At 40.8% G+C, this 27,052-nt stretch overlaps 1 protein-coding gene across 1 annotated transcript in view; it reads left to right on the top strand.

Moving 5' to 3' along the window:
- Positions 1 to 27,052, top strand: part of LOC122810135 (T-cell immunomodulatory protein-like) — a 1,047,680-nt gene that overhangs the window by 296,978 nt on the left and 723,650 nt on the right. Inside the window, exon 5 of the mRNA XM_044081609.1 lies at positions 22,584 to 22,664. Coding sequence (XP_043937544.1) covers positions 22,584 to 22,664 — 81 coding nt within the window. The remainder of the gene's footprint in view (positions 1 to 22,583; positions 22,665 to 27,052) is intronic.

Raw genomic sequence — 27,052 nt, forward strand, 5'->3', positions numbered from 1 at the left:
CCTTTGTTCCTGGAGGAACAGGCGGATATTACACGTATATGGTTATATTGGTTTGGAGTCTGTGGTTCCTTCCTTCTGCAGTTTGACAATTTGTTTTGTTTGTATAGGCACGTGGAGGTACTGATGACGTTTTCACTTGTAAACAAGATTTGGGTGTCTTATCTGGTGCATCATAGGATAGGGGTTAGCCTCGAGCTTTTGTATTAGGCCGAATCGTCGGAACAGATGCTCTGTTCCGAACCCAGCCAGAAAGAATATAGATGAGATGGCCAACAAACATGGAATGTTATGGTGAGTACATGACTTCTTATTCACTAGAACCGGCCCTACAGTGGGTCCTGCAGGGGGGCAAGAAGCATTAACTTTTTAGCAGCTGATGAAACAGGAGTCGACTAAAAGCAGTCTGCTGATCCAGTAGTCGGCAAGTCCTGTGTTGACAAAAAAAAAGCACTTGTCCATTTGCCCTACAACTACTAGGAAATGGGCAATCATGTTTTGGATTTTACATAGTTTTGTATCTTCTTTTTTGTGTTTGCCAAAAACCTAAGAATGCTGCTGACCTTGCTGATGATATGTGTCTGTTAGCATTACATTGAATTCCTTGGTTGATAAACTGGTTCTTGTCCTGGAATTGCTGATACTTTTGGAGTTATTCTTGGTGATTATGATGGCTGGTGGCCATGCTGTACATCTTTTTACTGTTATCCATTTTTCTGATCAGCATTTCATCGTACTGATTGCACCATTTTTTACCCCAGATCTAATAATATAATAAAAGTGCAGATAAAAATGCATTTATAGCTTGTAAACCAGTTTGTACCTAATCTCAGAAGAGTGATTGCCTTTGGTACTAAGAATGTGGCACTCCTGTAGTGTCAGATACTAAATATGAGCTGTGTAGGTAGATCTGCTCAAGAAGAGTTAAATTAAGAGGGACAGCAATATTTTTCTTTCTCAGCTGATGTGGATGGGTTTATTTCTCATTGCCTGGTATTTGGAGATAGGAGAGACTGCATGCTTACTGGGTACCACTCATCGATGTTATTGATAGAAAGGAGAAGGCTTTGGCTGTTTTTGTTTAGTCTAGCAAACAGAAAAGATAATTATTTTTATTTTGTTGATTGGACAGTAGCAGACTGCACACTCAACTGGATTATGGAGTGATATTGGTAGTGACTGGCCATTTCCTAGGAGGGTGAAGGGGTCATTGACAAAACAGAGAATGGGAAATAAATCATTAAGGATTTCAGAAAATATGGACATTGTTCTTGGTTTGCACTGACTAGATACCAGTAGATTGATTACCTGCCAGTTTCTTACACTGGGGAGAATGAAGCATCTCCACTGCCATTTGTAACTGTATGTAGCCATGGATGTGGAAGGTAGGTGACCAAAAGGAGGAAAAAGTGTCTATTGTTAAATTACAGTGTAAAGAATCTAGTTAACCACTGAAATACCACTTGATTATACTGCATGCCAGTTTCTGGTTTTGTTTATGCAAATCATTGTATCAAGTGAAAGATGCATCCACAGATTTCAGGGGGCATCTTCTATAGTGTGCTGAATTAAGACAAAACATTTTTTCAACATTTGCGTTTTTGACACCAGTGCCAGAATGTAGCATTTAACACAGACAAAAAAAAACCTGTGCTATTTTCTTTTTGTTCTTGCTGGTATTCTTTTTATTTGTGTACCTGTATAATAATTTATTAAGATGATCCTGAATATTAAACTAAAGCACTGAGTTGCAGCTTTATTTGTTTTTGTTAGTCATGAAGTTCTGTTGGCACTAGGGAAGATCACTTCAACAATATCTGTAATTGTCCTTCCATATCACTGCTTAATTATTCTTTACTTAAGGGATCTCCTTCTAAAGATACCCCAATGACCAGCCAGTATACCAAAATCTTTAGATCTTATAGTCATAAAGGTGACATACAGACACAAACACTAATAACATTGTTGCTGCCAGTCCGAACACCATTATAAATTGTCAGTCTGAACACAATTCTGCTGTGCTGCCTACAAAGTCTTTTTCAGGTAAGTGCCCTGTTGGGGGTTCTTCTCCCCCCTTTTTTTATATTTTGATTTCTTTTAGGCACCTCTTTTCTTTGGCTGTGTTCTGGATTCTGCAGGAGGCCAAGAGACCCACTACCAGAAAATCATACATGTCCAAATGGAACAGATTTTTTTGTCTGGTGCCTGTCTTGCCATCAAGATCCAATAGCTGTTGTGGTTCCTTTGGTTGTCTCTTATTTATTTGATCTGCTCCATGCTGGATTGGCTTATTCTTCAGTTAAAGTGCACCTATCAGCTGTTTCTGCTTGTCTACCCTTGAATCCTCCTCTAGCCTCTTGGTTTGAGATCAGTTTCTTAAAGTTGTCCTTATTATCAGGCCTCCCAGGAAGCCTCTTCCACTTTTTTGGGACCTCACTTTTGTACTTGAAAAATCGACACAGGCTTCTTCTGAGCCTGTTTCTTCAGCTTCTTTGCAACATTGTACTTGGAAGACTGTTCTTATTTTGGCTCGTACTTCAGCCAAGAGAGTGTCTGAACTTCAGGCTCTCATGGCTATTCCTCCTTTTTTAGTTTTTCTAGAGAAAGGGTGCCTCTTCTTACTAATACTTTTTTATGCCCAAGGTGGTCATTGAATCAGTCTGTTAATCTTCCTTGCTTTTCTCCTCCTCTATAGTCTGCCAGTAAGAAGGTTCTTCGCACCTTGGATTTGCATTGACAGCTCCGGTATTATTTAGATAAAACTAAAGTATTTTGTAAATCTGAGTAGCTTTTTTATTTCTGTTCATCCCAGGACTTTGGGTTTGGCTGTTTCTAGGCAAACCATCTCCTCCTGGACTCCTAAGGCCATTTCCTTTTAGTTATTTTTTTTCATGGCAAATGTCTTTCCTCATCTGTAAAGGCACATTCTACTAGAGCGATTGCCTCCTTTGGTGCCTTTTTCAAGGGTCTGGATACCAGTTCCATCCTTGAGGCTGCTACTTGGTCCTCTGTTCATACTTTGACTAAACATTCAGGGCCAGGGCAGACTTTGACAGGGCTATCTTGCATGGGTTTATAGAGAGCTGTTGTCTGCCTTCCTCCTTCCTGGCTTCCTGCTGGCTTTTGTACTCTCACTTAGGTAAAGAGTACTGCAACAGTGATATGGAAGTGCATAGTACAGTTGTGTAAAATCTTACCATAAAGATAGGTGTGCTTCTTTTCACTGTTGCAGTATTCATTCCCTTTCTCCATTCCCTTCTTCTCTAGCTCTTGTCCTGAATTTTTGTTCCCCTCCTGGTCAAGAGGCCCTGGTTTCCTTTTCCTGCCATTTTTACCTTCTTGATGTATACGTTCTCTTTTGTCCCTGAAGGTTATCCTGTTCACTTCTGAGTGTTGATGTTAGAACCCCACCTTTATGCCTTGCATCTGGAGCATGCTTGTGATTTATTTGCAGTGCCCTTAAGATTTAAATGCTTTGGTATACTGGCTGGGCAATGGGCTATCCTTGTCAGGAGATCCCTTAAGTAAAGAATACTGTAACAGCAAAAAGGACATCTACACAACTGTACTGTCTTGTGGATAGACATACAGTATTACAGATTAAAATAAATCCAGTCTGTGCACAATTGCAAAAGTCATCAAGCAACATAAGCAAGAGCATTTAATTACAAATGTGATAAGTTACAGAACAGTCTTCTTCTTTTGGCTTTTTCTCTGTTTGGGGTTGCCACAGCGGAACAACGGTCCACAGAATGGATTGGCAGTCGAGTTTCACAGTGTTGAGTTGCCAGCCTGGCACCCAACCTTCCACAGAAGGCACACACACACACACACACACACACACACACACACACACACACACACAGACACACACAGAGACACACACAGAGACACACACAGAGACACACACAGACACAGACGCAGACAGACAGACACGCAGACACACAGACACACAGATGCACACACACAGACACACAGACACACAGACACACACACACACACAGACACACAGACACACAGACACACAGACACACAGACACACAGACACACAGACACACAGACACACAGACACCTAGGGCCAATTTAGAGTGTTCAGTCCATCTGCAGCATGTCTTGGGAATGTGGGAGGAAACCTTAGCACCCAGAGGAAACCCACACGACCGCAGGGAGGACATGCAGACACCACACAGAAGGGATAAGTTACAGAACAGTGATGGGTATTAAGTTTAATTGAATGGTGAGTAACTAGAGGTGAAAGTACTTAATGGCAGCAATGTGGTTACGAATCCTGGAAATTTATGTAGAGGAACAGGAGATAAAACAGAGAGGTGAACATTTGTAGATGTGACTCAGGCTACTCTAGAATTGAAGTTACAGATCCACTTTGTATGGAAATGTTACTTTTGTACATTCTTAAAGGGTCATCTGAAAGAGAGCTGTCAGAATATCCCAGACTGTTCCCTAATTTGGAGGCAGTAACAGAGAATATGGTATCTATACAGTTGTTTGTAGTGGAAAGCTTTGTGTTGTATCCTAGCAAAAAAAAAAAAAAAAATAAATATATATATATATATATATATATATATATATAAAGTTATTTGTCTATCTAAAGATATATATATATATATATATATATATATATATATATATATATACACACACACACACACACACACACACACACACACACACACACACACACACACACACACACACACACACACACAAATGTATATGTAGGTTCATAGAAGGTTGCTAGGTTAATGGCCCTAGGGCCTTTACAAGCCTAGCCATATTATACCCATGTTTCCTAACTGACCTTGGTTAGATGGTTGTTGTTTGGAGAGCAAGTCTATCATCATCAACGACAGTCCCTGTCCTTGAGGGGCATAGGTGTCACCCCTGTGGTGAATAAATGGTCTCCCATCTAGTTGTCTAGATTGCACTTGAATAGAGTCATTGAAGAGCTCTGCTTCACATGAATTGGGAGTTTATTCCAGAGAAATGGTTATCTCTGGGAGATGTACCTGTCTCTCCAGCATGTTCTGCTGATGTCACAGGCTAGGTTGAGATCTCTGGAGCAAGTGACTCTTGTCCCATTTGATTTGTGGATGTGCAGCATTTCCATTAGGGCAGGGTTAAAGACTGCTCTGCAAGCCAGCTGCAAGTTGTCTCTCAGCAGCCTGTTAAGATATAGAATAAAGTGACAGAGCTTTCAGTCTTTCCATGTAGGTCATGTTTTGGAGGGCCTGAATTTTCTTGGTGAGAAACCTCTGAGGTCTGTCCAGCTACTGCAGGTGTCTGGTGAGTTGCATACGGGAGGAAACATTTTACTCTATTAGTGGACTGATGAGGGATGAGTGTAGAGGAGTTAGAATATCCTTAGCTCTGGATGTGATGCCTTTACGTACAAGATGCGTAACATAGAAGGCTTTCCTTACCACTCTGGACACATGTTGATTGAAGTTTAGATTGCTACCAACCTGTGTTCCCAAATCTTGTACCACTGGGTTTGAGCTTAGGGCAGATGCTGTCAATATTGTAATTTGCAGGGACATCCTCTTTGCCAAAGGAGACAATAATGCACTTTTTTGCATTTAGTTTTAGTCTGTAGCTTTGGCACCAATGATTTGTCTGTGGTAGCCCCTTTTGTAATATGTTATCATTTGGGGACTCAGTGATTGTGCCCAGTTTCCAATCATCAGCGAACTTTGTAAGCCACAGGACATCTACTTTTGCCTGAACGTCCGAGAAATACATTTCAAAACAGTAGTGGGCCGAGCACAGATCATTGTGGTATACCACTGGTAACAGTAGAGGTGGAATCCCCAACTTTGACAGTATGCATTCTGTTGGTTAGCCAGTTGGCTACCCATCTAGTGATTTATGGATTAATCCGTAGTTTTTAATTTCTCCAAGTCTTTTGGGTTTCCAGTGCCATGACTGGAACGGACCTCAATCCTAAGTCAAAGTATGATTAATGTTCATGAAATTAGTATTGTTTCAATCTTTGATGTTAGCCAAAAGTGCTGTTCGCAGCACCTGCAGTGTGACCAGTTATGACTTCTCCTGCAATTCGTATGGAGTTACATGTATTGGTAACATATCCAAGTATGGTTGTAAATGTTGATGTGAAATTGTTCAATCTCGCCGTTTGTTCTTACACACTGGTTCGGAGCCGATCCTCGGCTCCGAGTCGGCCGCATCACTAGCTCGCATCTTCGAGAAAGCTCGAGGCACAGTAATATCCCATGATCCTCCGGTGCTAACCCTCATATCTAGTTTGCCGCTAGCAGCAGATCGCATCGAGAGGCTCGGGCCAGTAGAAATTTTACTATTTTTTCTTGTTATACTGATAATTTTTTATTTTTCTTATACTCTTTATCATAGCATTTGATAGCTTTATTATATAGTGGTTGTTTGACTAGTTTAGGTAGTTTGTTACCTTAAAATTCTTAGTAAGGGCCTTAGGCCTTTTTTTCTGTAAGAATTTACAGTATTTAAAAAGTTAATAATTTTTTGCCTTTAACTTTTTCTATTTTTCATATAAATATATATCTTAGTGTGCTGTGGTGTGTTTTACAGTTTACATTTATATATATATATCACTTGTATTGTAGTGTAGAAATTTTTCTTGAGTGCTGTCTTTTCTGTTAAAAATGTCAGAAAAGACCAAAAGTGGTTTTAAAAGGTGTCAGCGCGGACAGAAGATGTCCATTACTGGCAACCATTCATCCTGCATCTACTGTCTTGGCCCTCTCCACTTGCAGGAAGACTGTTCCATCTGTCATTCCTTTAGTGGGAGGGTCATGCTGGAAAGACGCAGGAAGTTGGTTGACAGAGGTTTGATTAAACCTGAGTTTCAGGAGGCCCTGGACAAGGCTGAACAGGTTTCAAAGTCTTCGAAGGGGTCTAAGTCTTCAAGAGTGTCGGAGCCCAAGTCATCTGCTCCGAGCACCTGTTTTCAGATTCGGACACCGGCTCCTATGACTTCGGTGCTGGGTGTCGAGACCTTATCTCTGCACGAGGCTCAGTTCTTGGAGCCGGTGTCAGAGGTACCACCGTCTACTATCCTTCGCTCGGTGACGGCTTCGATCCCTTCGACCCGTTCTTCGAGGCCACTTTCCGACTCCGATGTGGACCGAGTGGTACAGAAGCTTATGGAGAACTCGGCTTTATCAAAATTAATCAAGGTTTCGTCCCAGCTGGTTTCGAAACTCAAAGCTATTCCAGTTCCCTGTACACTTCCTCCTCCGAGACCCGTCGAGTCATCGGTGTTAGGAGTCGAAGAACCGATGATTGTAGAGCCCTCGGTGCCGAAGCCTCCAGTAGTGCTATCGGCTCTGTTGACCTCGACTCCTTCGGAACCAGCCGGAGAGTCTCGTAGCCGAACATCTTTCCTGGGTTCCGGGGGGGATAGTTGAACCGAGATTTCGGTTCCGACTCTTCCTCTCGGTGCCTCGGCTCAGATCAGTTCGGATCCGTCCTCTGTGTCGGAGCCCGTGGTTCCGATTCCAGAGAAACTACCTCCTTCTTCAGATCGGGTCGGATCTTCGGGTTGGGGCACCGGTGCCTTTGACATCATGAGGAAGGTCTTGTCTGATCAGACACATACTTCATCGGTATCTTCATCTCCTTCCCCAAAAGGTCCGCGTTCTGCTTCTGTGCCTTCGGTACCTACCAAGCGTCGAGACCCAATGCCTCAGAAGTCCCCACAGGGAGACTCTGGTTCCTCAGATGCATCCCCAGAAGCTCCCGCTGAGGATGTTCCGAGGAAACGACTGTGCAAGAGGAGGCACATAGATTCCCCACAGGAATCTCTTACATCTGATACCGATTTAGATGAAACAGAAGGGTCCCCACGGTCCACCTCTGAGGATGTCTCGTTTGCAGACATTTTGGAAATCCTGAAGCAAAGAGGGGACTGGCAAACCCTTACCCCTTCTGCGGATGAATCGGTCTTACTGAAGGCATTTGGGACTCAACCTTCTACCTCCTAGGTGACTCCACCCTTTGACGATCTCATGGACCTAATAGCTCGGAGGGCTTGGGAAACACCCGATACAGTGGAACCAGTCCCTCGTAAACCCAACAAATACATGACAGCTCCCCAAGATAAAGCCTATCTTACAAAAGGAGTTCCCGTAGACACTATGGTGGTAGTGGCGGCCACTAAGAAAGAGATGTCTTATGCCTGACATACAAGGCCATGTCAAACCCAGATTTGATGAACATGCTTCATCTCAAAAAATCTAGATCCCTCAGAGCCACAAGGGCGGGAGACTTAAACCTCGACACGGTTATTAATAGGACGTGCTGGAGGGATAGATTCATCACCCAAAGACTCCCTATGCTGTGGAACAAAATCCCAGTTTATGTGAGGCAGAGCACCTCGCTGGCCTTGTTCAAGAGGAATCTTGACCAATGGATGGGAGATCGCAGATACACCCCAGGGGTTACCTCAGTGTCACTGCTCGACAGAGGCACAGCAAAATAATGGGCATAGTTTCTCCAAACTAAAGGGGTGGCGTAAGCCACAAAACTATGGGCTAGGCTTATAAATGCCCTCGGGCAGATAGCCTAGTATGAACCTATGAATCATCTTCCTCTGTCCATCCTCCTAATAAGGATTCTAGCACAATGGACAGATATGGGAAGCGCATATTTAGTTCGACTTTTTCCATCCGATCGCTCAACTACCTTACGCATTTCACGCGTTTACAAAGAGATCTCATTAAGGAAATAGGAGATACTCTCCAGGGAGACACAGATGCTGCTGTCGCCGAGAAAGTGACAGCGCAACTTAACACCCTAAATTCCATAGTCAACTCGTCCATGAGGCTGATTTCATACGCAGCCGAAGGATCGAGTAGAGCGGCAGCTTCAGCGATTGCCCTGAGAAGACAATCCTGGTTGCGCTTATGCTCCTTTGCGGAAGCCTTTAAGTCTTCCTTTGCCAACGCCCCCTTCGATGGTGCCTCCTTGTTTGGGCCCAAAGTAAGAGACTCTCACGAGGTGTGAACAAGAAGGGAAGACCCTGTCTGCTGTAGGGGTCCGTTTTTCCGTTCCATCTAGACCCTACCCTAAAGGGCAACGAGGAGGAAAGATGTGGTTCCGAAAGGCTCAGGGATCTTTTCAACACACCCAAAGTGACACCCCCTCCAGAGGCAGAGGAGGGGGAAGAAATGGAAGACGCCGCCCAGCCGGCAGAGGGGATCCGCAAAATCAGGGTGACGGAGACCTTCTCTGGAAAACCCTTCCAGCACTCCTGAGTGCAGGCCCGGCTGTCCTACTCTGGAGGCAGTCAGGGGTCGCTTGGCTTTATACCCAGAGGCCTGGCTAAATCTTACATCAGATTACTGGGTAAAAAGCATAGTTACCAGAGGCTACAACATCCCCTTCATAAAAATTCCACCAAACTCCAAAAAACTCCCACATGTTCCACCTAGTCTGCGAGACCAAGCAACCATAGAGATAGGAAGGTTGCTCAAACAGAGTCATCCAACCAGTCCCAGCGGACCAAATAGGATCCGGAACTTACTCAAGGTTCTTTTTCGTTCCAAAGAAAACAGGGGACTTGGAGGCCAGTTTTAGACCTCAGCAAGTTAAATACCTTTGTGAAAAAGGAAATGTTCCAGATGGTCACGCTTCAGTCAATCCTCCCTTTTCTGCAAAAGGGCGACTGGATGTGCTCTATAGATCTCAAAGACGCGTACTACCATATCAAAATGGCCAGGGCATCCAGAGATCACTTGCGCTTCCGGCTGGGAGCCAGTCATTTCCAGTTTCGCGCTCTGCCCTTTGGTCTCACCTCAGCCCCCAGGGTGTTCACCAAATGCATGGCAGTAGTAGCGTCTCACTTGAGATGAAATGGATTCCGGGTGTTTCCTTATCTAGACGACTGGCTCCTTTCCACCACCACCAAGTGTCGTCTTCTACAAGCCAGGGACTACACCATCAGTCTTTGCTCTTCACTAGGCATAACGGTGAATTTTGGAAAATCTGTCTCATCGCCGTCACAGCGTATCTTATTTATAGGAGTACAGCTAGACACTTCCCTGGCTCAAGTTACTCTTCCCCCCATCAAGAGTATCAGACCTCAGACATCAAATTTCGCTCCTTCACAACAACAGAGTCCCTGCACGACAAGTATTAAGAGTGCTAGGCTTGATGGCAGCCTCCCTTCTTGTAGTTCCTGTAGGCAGGATGCACATGAGGATCCTTCAATGGATTCTATTCGCCGAGTGGTCGTATCTACAACTTCCACTGTTTCACGAAATCTTGATCACGAATTCTTGCAAGAAGGATCTCTTGTGGTGGATACACAGTCAAGAGCTAACACTAGGATGACCCTTTGTATTACCCAGTCCGGTAGCAACTCTAACCACGGACGCTTCCCTGATAGGGTGGGGGGGACTCTTTCAGGGACAAACAGTCCAAGGTCAATGGTCCAACTTGGAGTACAATCTGCACATCAATGTTCTAGAGCTGAGGGCAGTGTTTCTAGCGTTGCAACACTTTCACAAGTCCTTACCTCGGGGAACAGTGACAGTTCAGACAGACAACATGTCAGTGGTCTGGTACATAAACAAGCAAGGGGGAACCAGATCTTACCCGTTATGCAGAGAGGCCCTCAGAATTTGGCAATGGGCAAAGTCCACTGGACGCTTTCTGATAGCAACGCACATCCCGGGGACTTCCAACGTAATCGCTGACAGGTTGAGCAGAGCCATCCTGTTCCCTCACGAGTGGTCCCTCAAACCTCAAGTGGCGGAAGAGATCTTCCACAGATGGGGCCAGCCTTGCTGCGACCTGTTTGCATCCCCGTTGAATGCCAAATGCAGAAGCTACTTTGCCCTGTTACCCCCCCCAGGCGGTGTCCCCAGGGACACACTGGTATACGATTGGCCCCCGGGTCTTCTTTACGCTTTTCCTCCTGTTCCACTAATTCCCAGGTTTTTGCAGAAAGCCAAACGTCTGGACAGGACCATAATACTGATAGCCCCATTCTGGCCTCGACAAATCTGGTTTCCTTTCCTTCAATCCCATCAAGTGGAGGAACCATGGATACTGGACCCGGAGCCAGATCTGTTGACACATTCGTCGGGAGTCCCTCACACCTTCCTCAAGTCCCTCAAACTGACAGCTTGGCTGCTCCACTTCCCATCTTAGCCAGGTTGGAGTTACTATCTCCTGCAGTACAACAAATTATTGTATCTTCTCACAAACCATCTACAAGAAAATTGTACATCAGCAAATGGAACCGTTTTGCGCACTGGGCCTCCAAACAAGGTATAGATCCATTCGGGGCCCCAGTACACAAGATACTAGATTTCCTCACCACACTTTTTCAAGAAGGAGCATCAACATCCACTATAAGGGTTCAACTGGCCGCTATATCCAATTTTCATATTGGCCGTAAGGATGGTTCTCTTATGTCCCACAGGCTTTGTAAAGCCTTCATGAAAGGTACTTTTCATCTCCGTCCCCCTTTTCGTAATCCAATAGCACCTTGGAATCTTAATCTCATGCTGTCACAACTCATGTTGCCCCCTTTTGAACCAGCAACCACAACTCCGTTAAAATTTCTTTCGTGGAAAACACTTTTCCTGGTTTCCATCACTTCCGCCAGAAGAGTTTCAGAGTTACAGACTCTATCTATCCGAACCCATACATGATTTTTCATCCGGATAGAGTAACCTTGCACACCAATCCGTCCTTCCTTCCGAAGGTTTGTTCAATTCAGAACATCAATCAATCTATTGAACTGCCTACCTTCTTTAAAAATCATTCCACTAAGCTGGAATACACATTGCACAAGTTGGACGTTCACAGACGACTAAGATTTTACTTGCATAGGACAAAAGAGTACAGAAAGTCAGATCAACTATTTGTCTCATATGCTGACTAAAGAAAAGGACAGGCAGTAACGAAGGTTACCTTATCCAAATGGCTCTCAGATTGCATAAATTTCGTATATGCTGAATCCAAACAGCAACTCCCTTTCAAACCCAGAGCTCATTCTACAAGGGCGATTGCTACCTCTTCAGCCCATACCGCTCGTTTGCCCTTGGATACCATTTGTGCAGCGGCAACTTGGGCAAAACCACATACCTTTATCGCCCACTACAAGCTAGACAAGAGCTCCAGGGACAGGGCGACGTTTGGTTCCACTGTACTCAGGAATGTTCTCCCTTGAGCCACCCGGGAAAAAGGAGCTAGGGACGCTACCCGTGTGTAAGAACAAACGGCGAGAATGAACAATTTCACATTAAGAAGTTATGTCTTACCATAACGATCCATGTGAATTGTTCATCTCGCCTTTGTTCTTACATTCCCCCCCTCCATCCCCCGTCCTACGGTCTGGGAGAACGGTTTTCAATTAGATTCCTTTTCAGCCTTTTCTAGGTATGGTTGGCATGTTATTAACATCAGTAATGGCATCTTTTATCCTCTACCTGGCAGTAGGGTTCCAGACACTTTGTAGTATCTATCTTTATATAGGCAAAACAGAAAGGAGATTTAAGACTCGCATTTACGAACATATGTATAGGATAAGGAAGAAGGACCCTAACAATGCATTAAGCAGGCATATTATAGACAGGGGTTGCGAGCATTCCTTTCTGTTTAGCATCATAGATCACATTGACACAACAACTGCAGGGGGAAATTGGAAATGTCATTTATCTCTCCTAGAAAGCAAATGGCAAATGATTTGTGATGCAACAACCAAACCCGGCCTAAATGACCACATAAGTATCAAACCTTTTCTTATTTTTGACAGTTAATGTTGTTGTTGTTTATTAATTATCATTTACTTTTTCTCATATTACAACATGTGCATTATTCCTTTTCAATTATTATTCAATCATTATTTTTACAATAACTAATTTTTTAATAATTATTTTTCAATAACTATTTTATATGTAAAAATGTAAAAACTATTATGCAGTAATTCTTCATTTAAAATGTGATAAGCTTTGTAGATTAGGAAGATTTTTTGCATATAATTATGCATATATTTATGACTTATTTTTTGTATATATTTAATGTGACTTATTTATTGTACCACTGTTTTGTCATCATTGAATTTTTAACGACCTATGCACACATCACTTTTGTAGGGTGGCTGTATGCCATCAACCCAGGTATTATAGTCCTTGTGAGTACTCCTCAGTACATCAATTATTTATATTTTACACAATTTACATATTCTATATTTTATATATCTTACATGTTATATCCACTTGACTAGAAACTCTGGATACATTCATATATTCATAGATATTTTATATTTTATATATATATTCATTTACACGTATATATAAATATATTCCCTTTCAAATATATTACAATTTTATACATATATATTTTTATATATCATAAATACTTGTTATATTACATTATCGCAAGGTTTTAAGTTCATCACTAGTTTTTTAGGGATTATTTTAATATGCAATACAGCAAGATGTGTTATTTGTTATGGTTTAACCACAACTAACTATTTTAAGTATGCTTTTTGGCATAAACCCTGTTAGGATGTGTAATTTGAGTGAATTCAATTTATCAATTCACTAATTTTGTCGCCTAATTGGATATTTAAGAGCTCTTTTTGGGAGCTTCTTGGTTCTGATGAAATCTGCCTTTGCAGATGAAAGCGCTCAACCTTGTGTGATTTGTGTTTTGTTGCAGTACTTAGCACAGCATTGTGCTTGTGGAGTGGATCACGTAATAAAGCTGTTGGAAATATCGTTTTGGTACCGTGCTTTTCCTTGTGCATTAAGCCATTTCGTGGAGTTACAAGTTTGTTTTCATTTTTAGTTCGTTCTTGGTTATATTTTGCGATGGCTGAAGTGCTCGAGGGATTGCCGGCTCCCACTGGTCATGAAGAGCTTGTCTCTTTAAGGGCGGAGGTTACGTCTTTACAAGCCGACGTAAGTAAACTGTTGGCTATGGTTAGCAAGTTCTCGTTCCTAACCAACTTGGATAAGGAAACGTTTCAAAAAGCCCGTTATGGAGGAAAAGATGTACTTATCAGTAATACAAGTGACGAAAGCACCGAGATGAAGGATCGAGCGAGGCGAAATGGTAGTGTGAACTCTGATTGCCATTTCAATAGTTCTATTGACATACCAAATGCACAACCCCACCACACCAGAGGTTCGTTTACGGAAGGGGAAGCAAGCAAGCGGACAACTAGATTAAATCTGAAAGAAACTAGTGTGGAGGACAATCATTTAAACATTTCTCTGGATGCTGAATGCACTTTTGATTTCAGCCTGTTCCATCTAGATGACGAGTCGCAAAGACTGGGAGCTAAACCAAAAAGGAAAGAAGTGCTGAAAACATATTCCTCTGTGGCCCAGCGCGTTGAGTCACACAAAGGTACTGTTTCCTACAATAATCACAGAAAAACAGGGTCGACCCCTAGAGATTCACAATATACTCAAAAAAAGAAAAGTGGTCATGGTGTGAATGAAAAAGGTTTTAAACAGTATAATGTTAATAATTTTATTCACAGGGATGTTGTATTCACACAGAATGACAATGGTGTTGATTGTAATAGAACCCCGACTAGAATTGATGATGGTAGCCTTAAGCAAAAAATATATGCTTTAGGGAAGAGGCTTTTACAAGCCAAAAGTATTAAAATTGATAATTCTTACCTAATACAATGCATAGAGCTGGGTATTATTCCTAAGGGGTTAAGATTTTTTAAATTACCGCTAGGGTTGAAATATACTGATAATGTGGTGCAAGATTTTAATAAACTGTTTGACCAGTTTGGTACATTATACATAGAGAAGTTAATAACATGTAATGAAGAAAAATTGGTACACTTAACAAATGAAATTGATAAGCTTAATGAAGAAATTTTGCATGATGAACATTTTAATTTATGGTGTGATTTATATCACAAACAATTCAGTACTGTGGAATATAAAGCGAACACTATAGTAAATAGAAAGAAAGGTAAAATTGATAGAGACATCACGGCCTATAAACAGCAGAGGGCATATGTGTGGCCTCAGTATAAGAGCTACGTGAGTAGATCAAATAAAGGACAGGAGACATACAGAAGGGAAAGAAATGACACATGGAGGTTAGAGGGTGAACAAAATTTTCAGGGGGGACGATTTCACCCTGCTCCCAAAAAGTACAGGACAAGATACTAAACTCTGGTTCCCAAGTGGGGCTAGGTAGATCAGATTCTAGTGAACCTTTACCCTATTCCAACGACCAACCTGATTCCTATGACAATTCTGCCTGTCCCACCATCCCTCATGGTCAACCTGTTGTCACTCATACTTACATAGGCCTGCAGGTTTACAATTATACTGATTTCGTTGTTACAGAAGATTTTTGTTCATTATTCTGTAAGGGCATGAAATTTATCCCCATATCCAAGTTCAACATTTTTGACACTATAAAGGAGGTCAAGCTTCTTTCTAGGAGAATGAATCTGGCTTTTCACTTCAAGGACAACAATCATGAAGAAATTACGGTACAGCATGAAGAAGGTCATCAGTCCAGACTTAAAAGAAAGAGTACTTATGTTCCAGGATATAACCCTATTGTTGCCCAATATGAAAAGATGGTTGCGAGTGATATATATTGGTATTCAAAATATATCAAGAAGCACGAAACTCAATCTTCTGACTATATACTGGATAATCTTACAGTGGCAGAAAGAGAGTGCTTGAATACAGTCATGGGTAACAAAGACTTAAGGATCATGAAACCGGACAAAGGGGGAGGGATTGTGTTGTTCAACACTGTCGATTACCATCAGGAAATTTTGAACATTCTACATGAATCCGGAAACTATGAAGAAGTGTCCCTCAACCAGGTAAACATAGGTTACCAACATATCGACCTAGCCATCGAAGCCTTTCTACTAGACAACAGGATCACGAATGAAACTTATGAGTTTATGAGAATTGAATTTCCAAAGATGGCTACAATTATAGGGATTCCGAAGATACACAAGAACGTCAATCGACCCCCCTTTAGACCCATCATTTCCGGTTCCAAGTCCAAAACATACAATATCGGAGTCACCATTGACTCTTGGACCAAGCAAGTATATCACAATGCTGAACATCTCATTAAAGATTCCTGGAGTTTTTTGAGTAGGCTCACTCCCATGATTTGGCACCAAGGCCAAACCTTCATAACCATTGATGTTATCGACCTTTTCTCCTGTATTCCCAAGGAGAAAGGCCTGGATCTCTTTTTTGATGGTCTAAAAAGATATTCTGGGTTGAGTTATGAGAAAATCAATCTGTTGGTCGACATGATGAGGTTGGTCCTCGAACACAATTATCTGAAATTCCAAGGGGAATTATTCAGACAAAGTAGAGGAGTTGCTATGGGGGCCTCATGTGCCCCGGTGTTCGCTAATGTAGTAATGCTCGAATGGGAATCTTTGTTTGTATTCCCAAGTACTTATTTCAAGTATGTTTCCTATTACAGCAGATATCTGGACGACCTATTTGTTTTATGGAAAGGACCAGCCAATTTGATACCTGAATTCATTGATTATTTAAATAATACAACTCAATTTTTAAAATTTACTTACAATGTGGAGTCTCAGGGCATAGCATATTTGGACACATATATATCCACCACTGAGAGTGGATTTCAATCCCAAATATTTAGGAAAAAAACATTCTCGAATGACTACCTGTATTACAACAGTTGTCACCCTCCACATATATTTAAAAACATATTTAAAAACATTTTTAAAGGTCAGTGCATTCGTGCTGCACGTATGAGCTCGACCAGGGAGTTTATGGAGAGTGAACTTAATAGGATATCCGAAATGTTTTCCAATAGGGGATATCCAAACAATTTAATAAAACCTATACGAACTTACATTATGAAAGAATGGGGGAATAAATACCCACCTTTATTAGGTAAACCTTTCATTTCACAAGAAAAGAAGAGAGTTAAAGAAGGATGTTTTTGTGTCCTTACTTACAGTCCATATGTCAATACCCTTAAGGAGATACTTTTAAAACACTGGAATCTTTTCAGAACATCAGATGATTCAACTAGTGTCGTGGGGAATGCCCCTAAGTTTGTCTACAAAACTTCTTTCAACATCAAAAGGTTGTTGGAAAAGACACAGGTGAAACATAGAGAGGCCAGAACGCACGGATACACCAGGAAATGTGGATCTTGCAAGCAGTGCAGATCAATCAACACTAGTAAGGTAGTGAAATTAAATAACATCATGCACAATAGTCTGTACAGCAAAGGTGGCAACTGTAATACATCTAGATTAGTTTATGTTGCCACCTGTGAGAGATGTGATGCATTTTATATAGGCAAAACAGAAAGGAGATTTAAGACTCGCATTTACGAACATATGTATAGGATAAGGAAGAAGGACCCTAACAATGCATTAAGCAGGCATATTATAGACAGGGGTTGCGAGCATTCCTTTCTGTTTAGCATCATAGATCACATTGACACAACAACTGCAGGGGGAAATTGGAAATGTCATTTATCTCTCCTAGAAAGCAAATGGCAAATGATTTGTGATGCAACAACCAAACCCGGCCTAAATGACCACATAAGTATCAAACCTTTTCTTATTTTTGACAGTTAATGTTGTTGTTGTTTATTAATTATCATTTACTTTTTCTCATATTACAACATATGCATTATTCCTTTTCAATTATTATTCAATCATTATTTTTTCAATAACTAATTTTTTAATAATTATTTTTCAATAACAACTATTTTATATGTAAAAATGTAAAAACTATTATGCAGTAATTCTTCATTTAAAATGTGATAAGCTTTGTAGATTAGGAAGATTTTTTGCATATAATTATGCATATATTTATGACTTATTTTTTGTATATATTTAATGTGACTTATTTATTGTACCACTGTTTTGTCATCATTGAATTTTTAACGACCTATGCACACATCACTTTTGTAGGGTGGCTGTATGCCATCAACCCAGGTATTATAGTCCTTGTGAGTACTCCTCAGTACATCAATTATTTATATTTTACACAATTTACATATTCTATATTTTATATATCTTACATGTTATATCCACTTGACTAGAAACTCTGGATACATTCATATATTCATAGATATTTTATATTTTATATATATATTCATTTACACATGTATATATAAATATATTCCCTTTCAAATATATTACAATTTTATACATATATATTTTTATATATCATAAATACTTGTTATATTACATTATCGCAAGGTTTTAAGTTCATCACTAGTTTTTTAGGGATTATTTTAATATGCAATACAGCAAGATGTGTTATTTGTTATGGTTTAACCACAACTAACTATTTTAAGTATGCTTTTTGGCATAAACCCTGTTAGGATGTGTAATTTGAGTGAATTCAATTTATCAATTCACTAATTTTGGCGCCTAATTGGATATTTAAGAGCTCTTTTTGGGAGCTTCTTGGTTCTGATGAAATCTGCCTTTGCAGATGAAAGCGCTCAACCTTGTGTGATTTGTGTTTTGTTGCAGTACTTAGCACAGCATTGTGCTTGTGGAGTGGATCACGTAATAAAGCTGTTGGAAATATCGTTTTGGTACCGTGCTTTTCCTTGTGCATTAAGCCATTTCGTGGAGTTACAAGTTTGTTTTCATTTTTAGTTCGTTCTTGGTTATACTTTGTAGTATCTGTTTATAAGTGTTTTAGACACATTTCTAAGAGGGATTCTTCTGGTATAGCAAACTAGATCTAAGGGTTAGCACCGGAGGATCATGGGATATTACTGTGCCTCGAGCTTTCTTGAAGATGCGAGCTAGTGATGCGGCCGACTCGGAGCCGCGGATCGGCTCCGAACCCGTGTGTAAGAACAAAGGCGAGATGAACAATTCACATGGATCGTTATGGTAAGACATAACTTCTTATTTTATAAGAAGTCTTGCCCCTACCACTACTGGATCTGTCTGGGTATCCTTCTTCCACATTGCCCTCATTTCCACCTTCAAGTATACTGGTGTTTTATGACTTTGTGTGTCTCTACGCAAGACACTGTAGTCACTAGATCTAGTGATTTCAATAATCAATTCTACTTTTGTTTTCTTTTCATGGTTTACTATATCTGGTTTTCTCCCATCTATTTTTTGAACTATTGGTAGTGGGTGATCCCATGTGATATAAACTTCAGCATTTTATGTGATGCTTTGTGGCTCAAGTTTCCAATGATTTTAAGCAACTTTAATACCATAATGTTTGCACAATCCCCAATGCAACAGTCTTGCCACATTATTATGCCTTTCAGTATACAGTCCTTCTGCCATTAGTATATCACAACCTGCTACAAGATGGGCGACTGTTTCCAGTTCTGTTTTACAAAATTCAGGTAGAATCCAGCACTAAGCTCTTAGGTGTAACCATCGACGAGCTGTTTAAATTTTACTTGCATGTTAATATCTGTATCAATAAGACTTATTCAAAACTAGAGCTCCTTTAGCATAGCCAGAAATTCCTTACCTCTGAAGCCAGGATTACACTGTCTCTTGTCTACCTTCTACCCATTCTAATGTGCAGTTCTCAAATATCTTAACTCAGCACTCCTGACCAAACTCTAATCTACCTATAACAAGGTAGCTACATTTGCTGCTCAACAAACCTACACATCCCATCATGGTATCTTTCTAAAACACATAAACTGGCTTGAATTACCCCACCAGCTTCTTCTCTCTCAGCTCCAGATCATCCATTCTATCCTATACCAGCCTTCCTACTGCCCAGCACTATCCACTTTAATCTCCCATTATTCTTCCTCCAGACCTGTCCGAAGCTCTAACCAAGACCTACTACAAATCTACAAACCCAAGCCTAAATTTGGACACAACATTTACAGATGTCACCCGGCTATTGCTTGGAATAGGCTCCCACTAGAAATCAGGACCCTTACACATCCTAAACAATTTAAGACCGCCACCAAAGAGCGCTTTAAAAGTCACTGGTCCTGCCACTGCACTCTCCCTCCTTAAACATCCCCTACTTCTCATACCTTAATCTACTTTCTGACCTTAACTCACTCTTTGTATTGACAGTCCAAGAACCTCAGAGTGAGCATATTTGTGCTTGTGTATGTGGCCTGTCGATGGTAGGATAATTGAAATCTCCCATGACCAAAGTGTCTGGCTGTATAGTGAGTGACTCTAAGTCCTGACACGTGGTGTGCTTTTGGTTCATGGTGGGGTAGCTGTAGCTAGCAATGAAGTTTTACGGTGTTTTGCCTGTAGTTAGTTGGACCTGGAGTAGCTCAAGAGAGAGTCATACTTTTTAACCAGTTTCAAGGTGTATTTTGCTTTAATGAAAATGGATACACCTTTGGTTCTTTCACACTCGTTTTGGGGTCTGAATGTGTGGAAATCATTGCAGTTTGAACAGACTGGGTGCTCTCTGCAGCCTTGGACCATGTCTCAGTGACTGCACAGACATCAGCATCTTCCAAGGTGAGGAGTGCTTCCAGGGAGTGTAGTTTCCCCGTTAAGGCTCCTGGCATTAAGCAGCATAACCTTGAGTTTGTCTCTTGCGTTTTTTTTTTTTTATATCAGAAAGTTTGTTGTTTTGACATTGCCTAAAAAGGCTCTATGGGGAAGGCAAGAGCCTTGGCCAGTATCCAAAAGCCTAGAAGAAACAGTTGACCATCTCTGGCAAAGCAGTGAGGTCTGTCAACCATTTATTCCCAGGCTGACAGATACTGGCTCCCCCTGGATTGACACCAGAAGCTAAGCCAATTGTTGAAGTCTGTCATTGTGTCTATATTGTGGCATCATCCTGGGTGAAGATAGAATGCCGCTTAGAGCTAGGGTCATACCTGTCTAGGGCACATAATCTTAGCTTGGTCATGTTTCTCTTCATGTAGTCCAGAGAAGTGGGTGTGAAGTCATTCACTCTAACATGTTCTATGACAGAGTCATAACGGTAATTTGTTGAGTGAGTTGTGGTGTGTGCATATTTTCACAGATCCTGACACCTCAGTGACCTTCTTTTGTGTGTCTCACTATGGAGTCACTTATGACAGACATTTGGTTTTGAGGTGTTTTGCCTTACGGGCTTATTTGCTGAGACACTGGTATGTGTGTTGTGCAGTGGATTCTGTTTGGTTTGCGGTGTGTGCAAGTGGTTTGCACTTTGGAGGTCTCTGATCTTTTGGTAGGCTTCTAGTGAGTACCTCCGAGTATGTGGGTTTGAGTTGTGCCCTTGTTTGTGTGAGAGGTGATGTGTCTACGGTGACGGCCTGTTTGGTGTCTGTTTTTTTGTTATGCGAGAGAATTGATTCCAAATTAATAGTGTAATTACATGTTTCACATACTGTATTTGTTTTAGGAGTAAGTGGCTATCCGTATACATGAGGCAATTACTACATTGCCTAAGGATGCTCATGTCAGGCTGGCCAGAGAAATGGTTGGAAACCCGTCCATTATGTCAGGTTTTTACTGTAACTACTGTTGGGGAGTGGGCTAGTTTGACCAGATTTTGTTGTAGGACTAACAAAGGGACTTACTCTATTGAAGGCTACGGGGTGAAAATTATGGCAAAGCTTCTTGGTGAAGCAACTGAGATTCCCGCAGTGCAGCTGGAAGATTGGCAGGGTTCACTAATAGATGTCTAGAAGAAAATTGCCTTTCAAGGCATCTGCGTCTATCCAGGGCACCACTGAAACCTATTGCTCGGTGCGCAAACACAAGGCTTAAATACAGGCAAAATTGAACACCTTTAAGCTAAACTACCAGTGGAAAAGCAACACAATGAGCTTTCCTCCAGTAATCTCCAACTCGGATGAGGCTCAGACTACACACTTCTGCCACAAGGGTGCAAGCAGGCCCTGAATGTGAATCTAGTCTCTGCTATGTACTAGCTAATTAAGGCAACAGTACAGCTTTTCTAAAGTGCAGAAAAGTACCTTAAAATCAGCTAAATGAGGCAACAAAATGAATACAGTCAGCAAAGTACAAAGAAAACTTGTACTTACTTTTTTCAATTTTTAGCAGAATCTGTCCAGACCTCTGGCAAAGGTTGCCAAGCACTGAGCAGCTGTGGTTACATGACTTGCAGTAGTACTGCTCTCTGCACAAACTGTACATTTCACAACTAGGGTCTTCCCCTCTATTGCAATTTATTGCAATGCATAGAAAAGAGAATGGATTTAGAGCTGCAATGAGTAGTAGCACACACTGAAATCTTTTAAGTAATCACTCTTGATTTGCTGAAATCGTAGTCATCCATGTCCCTTTTTAACTTATGTTTGTAAATAAATTTAGCAGAATGTAAACCATCTCCTGATGAAGAAAGCTCACATATTTACCAACACCTCAGTGGGGTAAAATGAAAAATAAAATATGGAGAAAGACTTGCATGTTGATTCCAAGAACTTGGATACCTTAATATCCAAGAAAAGCTGAGGATAATCTGACTCTTCACTGTCATACTGTCATACTAACTGGAGAATTAACCTAAAGGCACATGCCGTTACAGAAATGTCTGTCTTTTATATGGTCATGGTATTATGTGATGCATGGATCATTGTCAGACTAAGGTAACACTTTTTTTTTCTTTCAGTTTTGATGGTGATTTGATACCCGACGTTCTGGGAACAATAAAAGGAGAAAAACAGCTACATGTATTTTCACTGAAAAATAGGTAAGAATTTTCAGGCATGTACTTTGCCTGTGTTAGTGAATATTGTGACTGCAGGAATTTCTGATGTTTATATCAAGAAAAGAAGCCTGAATACTCAGTGTATGATGTCTACTATAAAACAGTCAAGTCAGTTATGTGCTGTTGAAGCCACTGTGCTCAGATGTTGGTTATGTGCTAAGGTTGTTTTGTCTAACAAGATGTGTACAAATTGCTCTCTTCTGCCTTTCTACCTTTTTGTTTGCCTTCCTACCCACATTAGTAAATGGAGTACTTTTTATCTTCACTGGATGTTCTGTTTAGTTCTTAATGTCCGTACAGTGTTTCACATAATGCTTTTTTCTGCCCAAATGACTTGATGGATCTGGACATAGTTGATTTTACTTTTTGTCTGTTTGTTTCCCATAATTCAGATATTTCCTTTCACTTAATAACAATTATCAGAATTATTCACTTTAAGAACGTCTGGTCAGTGTCAGTTTTTTCCAGTGACTTTCACAAGATTATTGTCCTCTCTTCTTTTACACATGCAGTTATTAGCCTTTCAGCTACAGAAAGTGTTTAACTGGCATTGTTTTTTTAAGTCTAATAATTAGTTAATTGCAAAGTTTACTTCTTTCATTTAATTCCTCTGTCATACTGCTTTAAGTTTCCTGAAATTCCATCCAGTGGTGCTCTCTCAGATGTGAGCGGTACTGGACAGTAAAAGAACTGTGAATCCCTAAATATTTCATACCCTTTTGGGATGAAAACAAATGAAGGGGTAGGAATGCCTTGTGATACAGGCTTTTGCTGGGCCAGAAATCTTAAAGTGAATGTCAGAGTGATGCAAGATCAAGTCTGTCAGATTCTTAAATGAAGTGTCCTTGGATTCCTTGCCGACCTGTTCATAGGTTCATACTAGGCTATCTGCCCAAGGTCATTTATAAGCCTAGCCCATAGTTATGTGGCTTTCGCCACCCCTTTAGTTTGAATAAAAACTATGCCTATCATTTTGCTGTGCCTCTGTCAAGCAGTGACACTGAAGTAATCCCTGGGGTATATCTGCAATCTCCCATCCATTGGTCAAGATTCCTCTTGAACAAGGCCAGAGAGGTGCTCTGCCTCACATGTACCAGGATTTTGTTCCACAGCATAGGGAGTCTCTGGGTGATGAATCTGTCCCTCCAGCACATTCTATTTATAACCGTGTCAAGGTTTAAGTCTCCCGCCCTTGTGGTTCTGAGGGATCTAGATTTTTTGAGGTGAAGCATATTCATCAAATCTGGGTTTGACATGTCCTTGTATGTCAGGCACAGGTCACCTCTGAGCAAGCGGTATGAGACTGAATAGAGCTGGAGTTCTTTCAGTCGGGCAGCATAAGACATATTTTTGAGACCCTTTATCCTTTTGGTGAGGAACTTTTGGGGCCTTTCAAGCTGCAGCAGGTGTCTGGTCAGATACATTCCGAATGGGGCATTGTACTCAATCATAGGTCTAATGAGTGATGAGTACAGGGGGACGATGACCTCCCTTGATCTAGATGTGAATCCCTTCATGATCAGGTGGGCGATATAGAAGGTTTTCCTAACTACTTTAGCAACATGCTAAAGTATGATGTGCAGCAGTGCCGGCTGGTGACTTCAAATCAAAGGGGGGGCGGCAGGAGACTGTTAAATGGGTGTGGCTATCCGGAAGGGGTGTGGCCATCTAGGAAGGGGTAGAGTTAAGCTAAAAATGGGAAAAACTGGGACGTTAATTAAATATGCTTCCCTATGTGCTAAACCGTCATTATGAGAGTCCAATCAAGACGAAATGAGTTGTAGAAGAAAAAAATATTTCAGTGCATTGGCTGCATGACAGCTTACTTAATATCTAGATAGAAATAAAAAGGTTTTGTGGCATGAAAAAATAAACAGAAGTGGGACAAAGGCCCAAAAATAAGGATAATGTTTAAGTATTGCTCTTATGAACTTAGACAATAGAATAGTAGGTCTTGCATTAGTATGAATTTTCTGAAGGGTATGAAATCTGAAACTCAAATGTCTGTCATTATTTTCTAACTTCAGTCTTTAATGATTTGCCACTAATTTACCAGAAAACCACAATTTTATGAAAAACGGACCAAAATGTGATGCAAAAATATAAAATAGCCACACAATACAGCTGGGAACCTGCCAAAGAAGGGACACTTTTTAAATTAGTACTGTTAACTTGAGCAGCTGACAAAATAAGAGAATATACATGCATTTCTGAAATTAGAAGTAATCTATAACTCTGATCATTACAATTATTTATTAATTGTAAACCCTCCACTTTTTCTTCCAAATTTGCCATTTTGCAGAGGGATTATTAGGGGGAGAGCAGCATTTTGAGCCAAAATCAGGGACAGTTGAGAGGTTTGGATATACCTAATTCTATAATGTGATTTATTTGCATGTACCTCACAACCTCTTAATACAGGAAATCTGAAAAGGCCAAATATATTGGGGGAACATATAAACAGTACTAAAAATCGCTCTTGTATAAACATAGACTGTTGACCCGCGGCGGTGGTGCTGCGGTAGCGTTGTCGCCTCACAGTAAGACACTGTCCGGTTCGATTCTCAGCTAGAGCGTCTTCTGCGTGGAGATGTGCGTGAATGGGCATACCTTCGTTGAAGGTTGTGCATTAGGGCTGGTAACTCATCACGTAAAAATCAACTACAAATCATTAGCAGACCGGAGTTCCGCTGTGGCGACCCCTAACCGGGAAAAGCCGAAAGACACAACAACATAAACATAGACTGTTGACAGAATAACAGGTCTTGCTTTAGCATGCATTTTTCTGAAGGGTATGAAGTCTGAAACTCTATTATTTAGTGACTTCATTCCTAAACAATTTGCCAGAAAACCACAAATTTTATGAGGAACAAACCAAAAATAAGAAGCAAAAATCTATTCATTCTGCAACAATCTGGAGAGTTGAGAGGTATAGTTCAGCCTGGGCGGTCTGCGTTTGCCGCCCTTCTCGCCCTTCCCCCTCACAAAGTCATGGTCGAATGGGGCCTCCCCTCTGCAGCTATTCCAATGCCCCATTACTTGGCTATTTCACCCCATTTACCATACACTGTAATGTGCACACTGCTTTACTTTTATGATGATTTGGATTTCATTTAAAAGTTTTATTTTACATTTCACAGCACAAACACTAACACTAATAGGCATCTGCTAAACAAAGCAATGCAGTCTCACAATGAAAATAGACTTAGCATTAAAACTTCTCTGCCCTTGAAACTCACATTCATTGAAACTGCATTGAAACCCACATTCAAAAAAAATAAATCTGGCCAGAGGTAGATAAAGATGAACTCTGAGCTGTTTTCAAAATCATAGGCCCCTTGCACAGGAAACATACATGTGTTCTTTGATACATCTCCCTGATTGTATTAAATTATATTCTTTGTACAATACAGTGCAGTCGGTAGAGGGCATTTTAAATTTATTGTTTTGAACATTTTTCCAGTAAACAGTGAAACAAAATGCATGCACCAATAATGACAAAACTGCCCAATTCAGAACATTTCCATCATAAAAGTCAACTCAAACTTCTACAGTCCACCAGTATCAGTAAACATGCACAATCTCTGCAGAAATAAAAGGCATTTAAATAATTCCACATTAAAGAGATCTGTAACTAAATGAAGAGGTTGCTGCTATTAAACAACTTTATATTTCATTGTTTCATCTACAAATAAAGTGCATGTTACCCTTGAGGAATAAAATTGCCTATGTTACAATAAAAATAAGCTAGTAATATTGCAGTAGGGAATGGATGGCAAATTGGTAACAGGTTCATCATTACTAGGTATCTCCGCCAAAGAGGACATTCTCAGGACTGCAGCATCTACCCCCTTTAAAAGTACAACACAGTACAGTAGCAGCAATTTATTTATATACTGTGGGAGTAGAACCCACAGCTTTCTGCATCAAAAGTAAGTACACTACCTGTTGTGCTATTAGCAATGCAAGCAGATTCAGCATAAGCAGCACTAAACTTCTCTTCAAGCTCTCAGCTCCTTATAAAATCCACTCAACTGTATCTGTCAACTTTGAAGCACAAGAAATCTGGAAAAAGCCAAAATGTATTTGGGGGGGGGGGACAAAAGCCCAAAAACTAGGGACACATTTTAAACATTGCTTGTATAATCTTGGAAAGTTGCTAGAGTAAAATGCTGCATTACCACCATGTATTTCACTGCCAAGCCTTGATCCCAGGACCCTGTGCACAACAGTCAGAGCAACATACCACTATACAAAATCATCTGATTCTTGAAAGACTGAAACTTAAATGGCTATCATTAAGTGAATTCAGTTCTCACCACAGCTCTCAAACTCTTAGCACAAAACAGCTATAGACAAAGACAATAATG

The sequence above is a fragment of the Protopterus annectens genome, chromosome 8.part1 (genome assembly GCF_019279795.1).
Source record: "Protopterus annectens isolate FY-2018-M chromosome 8.part1, PAN1.0, whole genome shotgun sequence".
Lineage (NCBI taxonomy): Eukaryota > Metazoa > Chordata > Ceratodontiformes > Protopteridae > Protopterus > Protopterus annectens.